This window comes from Octodon degus, unplaced genomic scaffold (genome assembly GCF_000260255.1).
Source record: "Octodon degus isolate 3935 unplaced genomic scaffold, OctDeg1.0 scaffold00164, whole genome shotgun sequence".
Classification (NCBI taxonomy): Eukaryota; Metazoa; Chordata; class Mammalia; order Rodentia; family Octodontidae; genus Octodon; species Octodon degus.
The window spans coordinates 4,216,104-4,226,235 of NW_004524740.1; the positions used below are offsets into that span (position 1 = coordinate 4,216,104).

General features: G+C 37.9%; 2 protein-coding genes across 4 annotated transcripts in view; both read right to left on the reverse strand.

Moving 5' to 3' along the window:
• Positions 1 to 8,576, reverse strand: part of Brip1 (BRCA1 interacting protein C-terminal helicase 1) — a 135,536-nt gene extending 126,960 nt beyond the window's left edge. For 2 of the 3 annotated variants that reach the window (XM_023703164.1, XM_023703162.1), the window contains exons 1-3: positions 8,376 to 8,576; positions 3,324 to 3,436; positions 998 to 1,109 (exon numbers count right to left, since the gene is read on the reverse strand). In XM_023703164.1, coding sequence (XP_023558932.1) covers positions 998 to 1,109; positions 3,324 to 3,410 — 199 coding nt within the window. In that variant the 5' untranslated portion in view covers positions 3,411 to 3,436; positions 8,376 to 8,576. Of the gene's footprint in view, positions 1 to 997; positions 1,110 to 3,323; positions 3,437 to 5,087; positions 5,137 to 8,375 lie in introns of those variants that run through there. The other variant, XM_023703163.1, reaches the window with a different exon arrangement.
• The window catches only part of Ints2 (integrator complex subunit 2), a 59,868-nt gene continuing 54,412 nt past the window's right edge, over positions 4,677 to 10,132 (reverse strand). The window contains exons 22-25 of the mRNA XM_023703158.1: positions 9,967 to 10,072; positions 8,851 to 9,027; positions 8,645 to 8,745; positions 4,677 to 5,150 (exon numbers count right to left, since the gene is read on the reverse strand). Coding sequence (XP_023558926.1) covers positions 4,677 to 5,150; positions 8,645 to 8,745; positions 8,851 to 9,027; positions 9,967 to 10,072 — 858 coding nt within the window. The remainder of the gene's footprint in view (positions 5,151 to 8,644; positions 8,746 to 8,850; positions 9,028 to 9,966; positions 10,073 to 10,132) is intronic.

Here is a 10,132-nt window from a genome sequence, read left to right on the forward strand (position 1 = left end):
CCGGGGTTCTGGGGCCAGCATGGCATGCAGTACTAGGGATCAAACCTGGGTCCTTGTGCTTGCAAGGCAGGCACTTAGATCTCCCCAGACCAAGATTTACTTTTTTAAAAGTCAGCAATTAGTATATATACTATTTAGCATAACAACAGACACATCTTTTCTTTTGGTTTTTGGTTTTTTGGTTTGTTTGGGGTTTTTTTATTGTTGTTGTTGTTTTGGTACTGAGGATTGAACCCAGAGCCCTCACACTGAGACACATCACCAGCCCTTTAAGCCTTTTTCTAAAATTTTGAGAAAGGGCCTTGCTACACTGCCCAGGCTAGCTTCAAATTTGCCATCCTTCTGCCTCAGCTCCCCATGCTGCCTGAGTTACACGTGTGTGCCACTACACCTGGAATTGCTCAATTTTTTTTTTCTTTCTGAGACAGTCTTACTATGTAGTTTAGGCTAGCCTTGAACTCACTATGTGGCCCAGGCTGGCCTCAAACTCACAGCGATTCTTGTGCCTCAGCCGTCCAGGTGATGGACTTCCAGGCATGTGCTGCCACACCTGGCTTACTTGCCTTGGTTTTTTGTTTTGTTTTGTTTTTGAGACAGGCTCTTACTACATAGCTCAATTCACTGTGTAGCCCAGGATGGCCTCTAACTCATGGCAGTCCTTTTGCCTTTGCCTCCAGAGCTGGGATTAAAGGCATATGCCTCAATATTCCACTCACTTGTATTTTTTACATATAAATCATCATCTCATTGCTGTCATAACTCTAACAAGCATCCAAAAGGCTCAAAATGCTTTCTGAATCATTAAATAAAAGACTATGTTAATATTGTTTTAGGATTAAATATATTTTGCTATATTGAAACTCTTTTGGAAATATATGACATTAAAAATTTTTAGAATATTTAAATTTGCTAGAATATGGTTAAATACTCATAAAAGTGCTTTATTATATTTTTTCAGATCCTAATAGCAATCTGAAAAGACGAAACTACTACTTACCACTAAGGGACTGTTGCCATGCTAAAGCAGAACAAAGTAAGGCTAAGCTTTTTCCACTCCCAGTAGGGCTCTCCAACAGACAATGCTGCCTACTGTTCAATCCTCTGACAATCTATGGAGAAAAAAAAAACCCAACTTAATAGAAAATCAATAAACATTTTACCTTCTTAGGCCTCTTTCCATTAGAAGTGCAAACCAAATAGCAAGGAGAATTGAGGCCGCACTCAATAGCACAGAGCCATAGCACAAGAACCAGTATTTAGTTCAATCTAGGCTTTATTCTTTTACACTTTGCACTAAGATTAGGTTGGACTTCCAAGCCTATGAGGCCCAAGAGACAAAATGAAAAATGTAATTTGGGCTTTACTTCTGCAATCACTCTGTCAAACTGGAATGCACTGACAGGTGTATGGTACATGCCTATACCAGCTATTCAGGAGGCAGGAGTATAACAAATTCAAGGCCAGCTTGGTAAACCTTGTAACAAAATAAATTAAAGTAAGTAGGGCTGAGGATGTAACTCAGTACTCAATGAGCGGAATCCCTCAAACTATAAAAGAAAAAGAATGGGGAAAGAAATTAATAATTTGTAGTAAAGCTAAAATGCCTACCTCCAATCAAATCCAGCTACATGTATATTTTTTTCCCTACACAAAATGTGTAAGAAAGTCCATAACAGCACAGTTTGCTAATTACAAAAGAATGTAAACAAGCAAAATGCCTAACAATAAAAAAGGACAGATAAAATTCTTGTATTCATACTACTCTGCAACTGAAACAGACTAATGATCAACAGGACTACATGTAAAAATATAATGTTAAGCAAAAAAGGAGGAGGAAAGGAGAAGGGAGAGAAAAAGGAAGACAAGAGGGGAAAAGGAGAAGAAGGGAAAAGGGGAGGGGAGGGAAGCAGCGGCCTGGAAGTATAGCTCAATGATAGAACACTTGCCTAGTACACATGAGGCCCTGGGATAGATTTCCCACCACAAAAATAAATAAGTTCTGCAGATAGGTACAGTACCATACATCTGTGCTGTTGTCACTACTGCTACTGCAGATTGCAGTGCTCAGGACTGAGCCCAAGGTCTCCTACAGTATGTATTTGGCAAGCACTCTACTCAGAAGGCCCATCCCCAACCAGTTGTATTTCTTTATTTTGAGATAGTCTAAAGTGTTCAGATAGCCTCCAGACTTGTAATTCTCCTGCCTCAGTCTCCAAAGTCACTAACATAGTAGGCATGTACCACTAAGCCCACCTCACCGTACAAAGCTTAAACATATGTCAAATAATACCCTATATTGTTCATGCGTACATATGTAGTAAAATTATGAAAACATACTGAAAAAGAAAAATGGGCCGGGGAGATGGCTCAGTGGAATAAGTGCTTCCCTGGCAAGCGCAAGGGCCTGAGTTCAATCCCCGGTTCTGCCAAAAAAAATAAAAAATAAAAAAATAAAATTAGGAATGAGGCAAAGATGTTTATTAAAAAAGAAAAAGAACAAATTCAGGATACTAATGTGACATCAAGTAAATTGGCAAAATATTAAGATATAATAAACTGAAAACTTGCTTTACTCAAATTTTTATATTAATTTTCTATGTTTCAAATACGATGGCTATCTATACTCATAGATTCCTCATTCATGGATTAAAGTAACCAGAAGTCAGTAATACTCAAAAAAAAAAAAAGAAAGAAAGAAAAAAATGTTTGTACTCAGTATGTACAGACTTTTTCTTGTGCTTATTTTAAATGGAATATAATAATTTTATATAACATTTCCATTGCATTCGGTATTATAAATAATCTAGAAGGGCCAAGGAGATAGTTCAGTAGAATAAGCACTTGCCTGGCAAACACAAGTTCCTGAGTTTAATCCCTGGTACCGTTAAAATAAATAAATAAATAAATAATCTAGAGATGATTTGAAGTATATGGAAGAGAAGATGTACACAGCCTATATACAAATATGTACTGCTTTATATAATCAACTTGGATATCTGTGAGCTTTGATATCCCATATTAGTTCCTGGACCTAATTCCATACAGGTACACTTCAAATAAAATTAATGGTGAGAAATATAGTACTCTGTAAGACAGAAAATACTTTATAGAAAGCAGCAATTCACTAAAGGAAATAGAAACATTTTTGCATCCCAGTTATCGGTATGTGCAGTTAATAGTAATCCATATTACTTTCTCAAAGCTTATTCTTTCAAATATTCTCAATATTCTACAAATATTCTCAATCCATTTTCTGGGATATACTCAATGTATGAGTCATAAGTGTCTGAACCTTGATAAAGAATTACTGAAAAACTACTTACAGAATTCATCATAGCAAGCTGTGATGGGTAAGCTTTGCAGGGAAAGCTAATCTTCACCCCACCAATGGTGTATTCAGAGGAGGACATCCTGCTTTCTTGTTTACTTCAGATTCCTAATTGGAATACAAAGTAAAACAATACTGAAACAAAGTCATTCAAAGAAAATACTCAACAGTAGGACAGAAGTCTAGAAAACTAGAAGACAACAAATGGAAGCAAAAGAACTCCCTAGTCCTATAAACAGATCACAGTGGTGGAAAGCATGTCCTAGAGGCTGCCAGATCAGGATTTGTATCCCTACTGTGCCATGCATTCCTTGCATAACTTTGGGCAAATTAACGTTTCTAGACTTCCGTGTCCTCATCCATAAACTAAGGATACTGGCAATATCTACTCTGTAAACTGTTGAATGGATTAAATAACAGGCAAACATGATACAGGACGTACCAATTTCTGTATTAACTTCTATAACATCTTAGATACGAGCAAGCTACAGAAATGAACTAAGGCGAATGTCTCCATTTATTTATTTATTTATTTTTTTTGGTACAGAGAAATTAAACTCAAAGCACTTTATGACACTGAGCTATCTCCCCAGCTCCCCTTAATTCTTAGTCTTTTTCTCCTATTCTGTACCTTCCTGTATCTCTTTCCACAGTCTTGGAGTTAGAAGGAAAAAGATGTGGACCAGGAGTCAGGTTTTGAAAGGTTCTCTGATACATTGCCCTTGACAGGTCTTTTCCTTGCTTTGGTCTAAGATCCTATTCTGTAATAACTCCTAATTTTAAAATTACTGTAAGGGAGAAACTGCTTCAGGACATAGTAGGTGCTCAATAGTTCTTATTTTCGATGGCTTTGGAGTAAGGCAAATCCAAGTTTGAATTTTACAGTGTAAATCACTTTACCTCTCAGACCTTGATTCTTCATCCATGGAACTGAGATACTACTACTACTTACCTGTCAAGAGTTACGAAAACTACTCAGGACAGAAGTGTGTAACCTAATATCTGACACAGAAGTGATTTACTTTAGTTCTCACTTTTCTAAACCTAGAATCCACAGCTGTAATTCCGAAACTGTGACCTATTAAAACTGTATGTGGAAACCGGTGTACATGACTGGATTTTTCTGAAGAAAAAGTCCACAGAATTAGACTATTCAGCCAATAAATCACCTTAACCACACAGCCTGTGCATTCCAAAGAACCACTCTTCTGAGGATGTGGGTCGGGGGTGGCACTTGCCTACCAAGTCTTTGGGTTCGATCTCCAGTACCGACAAGAAAACAAACAAACCACTCTTCTAAGGTATTTTCTCTTCTGAAAGTTCTGTCTGTGAGGCTTGGTGGGTTCTGTTAATCTGAATCAAGAACTCGAGGCCCGCCCCTCGCGGCCGCTCGGCCCGGAACCTGCGCGGGCGGGAAGGCTGGGGCGGCCCGCTCGGCTCGGGCTTCCCGCCCTCCACTCCCGCCTCCCACAGCCCGGGGTCCCCGGCTGCCAGGCCAGAAGGGTCGGGCACAGCGGAGGCCTGCGCGGGCCGCGCGCCCCGTGGCCGGCCGGCCTCCTTCGGACTTGCCTGGGCTGGCGGGAAAGCGAAGCGACAAGCCTGGGCTCCGACTCACACGGAAAAAGAAACTGATTTCTGAGAACAAAAGATGGAGAGCCCGAGTGCAGAAGAAAGCACCGAGGCTTAATCTTCTCCCTCCCTCTGGGGGCTCCGGCTCTCTCCACAAATCCGCGGCTGCCAACCTCGCCGTCTTACACACCTCGCAGCTCTCAGACCCGGGAACTATGCAAACCCGGACGAATTCCCGCCTCCCAGCCCCAGGCTCCAAACATCCAATCGCCAAACGTGTTCAGACAACCAATGGTCAGCCAAGGGAAGAAGGCAAGCAGCCAATCCCTGTGCGATGTTAGGGGCGAGCCCTCTGGCAACCAATAGGAGCCTCTGATACTTGGTGGCTCCGGAAAGCAAGCATCCGTACAGGGAAAGGCGAGTTTTGCTTAAAGTGAAGTCTTCACCTTTAGACTTTTGAAATGGTGACAACCCACGGAAGCATTTCTCTTTAGGCCAACCGAGAGGGTATATCTTCAAGCTGTGCCTCGTTTTCAAGCTTTTCATCAGTACCTCTCAATTGAAATTTTCTAGATTTGCAGTGGCCAAGGTATTAGAAAAAAAGCTGGTACAGTGTGTGTGTGTGTGTGTGTGTGTGTGTGTGTGTGTGTGTGTGTGTGCCACCACGCCCGGACTCCATCGCCGGCTAAGGGGGCGGGACCGGCGCGGCCTGCAGTGCCAGGGCTCGAACCCTGGCCCCTGCGCTTACAAGCGCTTAGTTCGCTGAGCCGTATTGCCGGCCCTTGGTACAGTATTTCTTAATATTCAAGTCTTTCCCAAATAATAAAACCAGCCAGAGATACACTATTGCGGTCTCCACCAACAGAACATTTAGGTTTATCTGCCTCCCATCCCTAAGACCATGTATTCTTTTATCAGGAAGTGATTTCAGTATTCTCACAGATAAGAAGTTAATCATGACCTCACCAAATTATGTAATTTTGATTTGGGGTCTTAAAATTCTATATAGCCTAACCTTGGCTTAAATACTAATTCCCCCAGGGCAAAACCTGGGCCAGTGTCTTAAATTCAATTAACTAGTTTGGAGAGGTTTACTGGAAGAAGGAAGAATAAGATTTCTTGAATTATTTACGTTTCTGTTATTGTACTCCACCTTCCCAAAATGGCAAAAAACTTGTCATAAAAATCTATGCTTTGATTTAGTCATCTCAATCCCAGGAATTTATCCTAAAGATGTATCTAAGAAAAAGAGTACTAACACCTCAAGCAACAATAATGCCTAAAATGTATAAGCTTTCCAGTTTGATATATCAATTCAATGATTAGAAACCCAGTAAAATTACCAAAAAAAAAAAAAAAAAAAAATTACTTGCAAGAAAAAAAAAATTGCATAAAGTTAAAAAAAAAAAAAAGCTAGGTGTTAGGGTTAAGTGTTAGAAGTTGAGTGTTAGAAATTCAATAATGTGAAAATTTATATGAAAAGGGGTAATTTATTGTTCAATGAGATGAAGGATAAGTCATAAAGGTAAATGCTTAAAACAACTTTAAGTCATTATTTTGCTTTCACAAGTTTTTAAACCAGCAAATCTTTTCAGTAATTGCTACAGGTTAACTACTGTCAACTTCCTCATCTAAATCCCAAAGGCTTTTCAATGGAGTCTAGCCTCATTTTTATTCAATGCATGCCTGCATGCCGCCTAACTGAAAGGAACACCAAAAGGAACACATGATTCCAATAAACCACACAGTCCTGGACTCCATGGCCTTAAGCTATTTCTTTAAGGTTAGCAGTCACAGAATAAAACAAAAAGAGGACAAATTCATTTGATAAGAATATGAATGTTTATAAATCAATATTCAAAATAGCTGCACACATCTGTTTTCACTTGAATAAAAAAATCACATTGTGACAAATTTTATAATCTTAACTTAAAATACATGAATATTAACATTTACTAATATATTTACACGTTTTATTTACATCATCAACAAATCTGATGCAAAACAGCATATCTTATTTTACACAGCAGATTTTAACCAGTCTGAAAACTGACCCCGGACATATGTACTGCATTTAGCTAGAAAAATTACTGCAACCTTTTCTGAGGGTGATACCTATTCACACAGAATACACCAAGGCCTCAGTTTAAAAATAAAAATTTTAAAAAAAGGAGCAGTTGTATTTAATTTTAAGATATTACAAAACTGCCTTGTTTAAAAATATGAAAATTCTTATGGCATTTTAGCATATTATTTTACTCTTCACATCAAAATTTAATTGAACCATAAGCATGTAATAAAAAGTTATAAATATTCTATCACACATGATACTATGCACTTCGTTACTGGAAAGCGCTACAAACTAGTTTTTGTAGAATACCCTTATGAGGTAGGGCCAAAGGAACCCCATTTTACAAAGAAGGAAAATGAGATCTGTATTTGCTAGTGAAAAGGCTGAAGTTAAATTTCTTTTCTTAAAAAACACACATACGTAACTAACTTGCCTAATTTCCTTTACAAGTGAGGAGGTCTGTTTCAAGTGGGATAAAAGTGACTGAGGTATATCTCAGAGAGCACGAAGTTCTTTCCGCATTCGATACTTAATTTAGAGGGTGGAAATGGGGCTTATGGGTTACCTGAATGCATCTAGGCTAACCATGGAAATTACTAACAGAGGACTCCAAAATCCTTCAGCAAGACAGTATTTTCCACATGTGAATTTTTTCCTGAGGTTCAAACGCTGTATATATTTTCTTACCCAAAGTTCTTCTCAAAGTAAAATGTGAATTACCATCCTGATGACAAACCAAGAGCTCTTTAACCCAGTGGGTTTTATTGCTCTTTCATTGAATGATACATAGTCCCCTCTCTGAGAATTAGATAAGTTAATAAAGTATTATAAAAATAAACTTTAAAAAATAAAATAAATGAGAAATTCCTTTCAGGTTCTTCTTTGTTGTTCTTGTAAACACTTTTAAACCAGTATCTTAAACTTTCAAATGATTCAAGTATCTCTTTAAACATATGGCTTCATATAGTAGTAAAAGTTGAAGCAAGTATATGACATCTACAAATCCTCGCCCATAATTCCATGAAAATCATTTATAGAAGCTACCCGCCTTTCCTTCAAGCCTTCTCAATACCAATTCTTGAGAACTAGAATTCCAACCTGCACTACTGTTACCTGTATTGCAAGTCTTTGAGACCTCTATTGGGGTATTTAACTCCTAATTTTTCCTGATTTCTCCCTTCCTGTGATCCTTTACTCTCCCTCCCATCATTCCTCCTGAACTATACTCTTACAAGCTCAGAGTTAAATACTAGGGCTACCCACATGCTCATTTTTAGAAGAAATTGAAGGCATAGCAATCTTTCTCACTTCAAAAGCTAAGTAGAAGGCCAAATTCCCTTTCTAGTAATGAGTTCTTAAATGTGTTCCCAAAGGAAAAGAAGCTCAGCTGCTGTAATATACACATACCAGCAAAGTAGATCCAGAGATGTGCCAATCAATACCAGCAAGCATAATTCTTAGAGATTCTAAACTGTACTCGTGTTGAATTGAGTCAAGTGAGTAATTCCGAGACATCACTGTTTCCATTTGGTATGGAGTTGCTATGACATGCAGATTCATGTTGGGTGTATGCAGCAAATAGCTTCACTTTTTTACTGAAAATTTTTTTAAATTCCACTAACACTCATATTTATTATTTCAATTATTGTGCTTTCAATACAATGGCAGAGCTGTACATCAGGATCCATGCTGACAGTGTCCCTGGATCCATTTTTATTAGCTGGGTCTTTATAGATTTGTGACCATCCACTTGGTTTTTCCTTTATTTGTTGAAGACCTAAAAACATATGGAAAGAAAAACAAATAAAGGCAAGAACTCTGGAAAGGAATTCAGTCATCTTTGAGATAGTAAGATCACTCTTGAAAATGAGTTACCACTTACGTGTAATGATTGGATCAATGTCTCTCGTCTGAGTGGCAACATCAGAGGCACAAACTTGTCCTATCTGAATCAGTAAAGACATAATATCCTCATATAGTGGAGGAAATGCTCGGCAAAAAGAGACCAAACTTGGGAGAGTTGGCATGAAAAAAGCGTAGCGCTTAGCTTGTGTTAAAACTGTTGGAAAGAAATTAAGCAGAATTGTTTACTACACAAATATATATTGAATATATGCAACCTATACAACAAATACTGAAGCACCATGCTTTGTACTAGAAATACCAAGTCTCCTAACGCTCTATAAGCCCTGCCTCCATGAGAGCCCACAGTCTCACAATCATCACCCAATGTATGAATTTTTATTATGCCCAAGCACTATCATAAGTGGGCTGCGTGCATTATTCCACTTAATTCTTACCATTTCCAGAATGACACATCTTTTAACTTTTAACTAAACTTGACATGAATCACACCAACCAGTTAGTGGAAAAGGTGGGACTGAATTCAGGCAATATATACTACTATAAAGAATTATAACGTGAGATGGATACAAGGCAAAGAAAAACGGACATCATATTATGAGAATGTCCACAAAGAATACTACATTAAGCCACAGCTTTGACTCAACTATAATGTAGCTTATCTCTATGCCATTTTACTCTATGAACCACAAAGTGGTTAAAATGTTAACGTATACTTAAAACTTAATGAAATTAGTATATTTACATCTTTATATATGTATGATTACATTTTTCTAGAGCTCTGAGCACTTACAATAAATATTAACTTGTTCTCTACTAAATAATTCCATTCATAAAGTAGCTGTGGCTTTCATTTCTAAGAATGTGATCTTGTACTGCTACTGTAAGCCCATATGTATTATCTATTCACAAAATTAAAAATATCATTTACCTATTCATCTCCTCTACACTATACATCACATTTTAAATAGAAGAATCTTCAAAGCATAATTCAAAAGATGACTTAGATTACACAGCAATATATATTGCGTTATACTGTTTCATAGTAACACAAAAGACTAGAGTCACTAAACTCAGAAAATAAACGCACAATAGCAATTCATGTTACAAGTCTTCGTTGTTGATGTCTACACACCTGTTAGCAAAGTTCCCATGACGTTAACAGCCAGGCGAGCCACACTAAGTGACTTTGGTAAAGCATACTGGATACACAAGTGAGAAAGCAACTGGATAGCAAATATCTATAACACAAAATCCAAGTGTTACATTTTTCTCAAGAAAATATTGCATTGGGGCTGGAG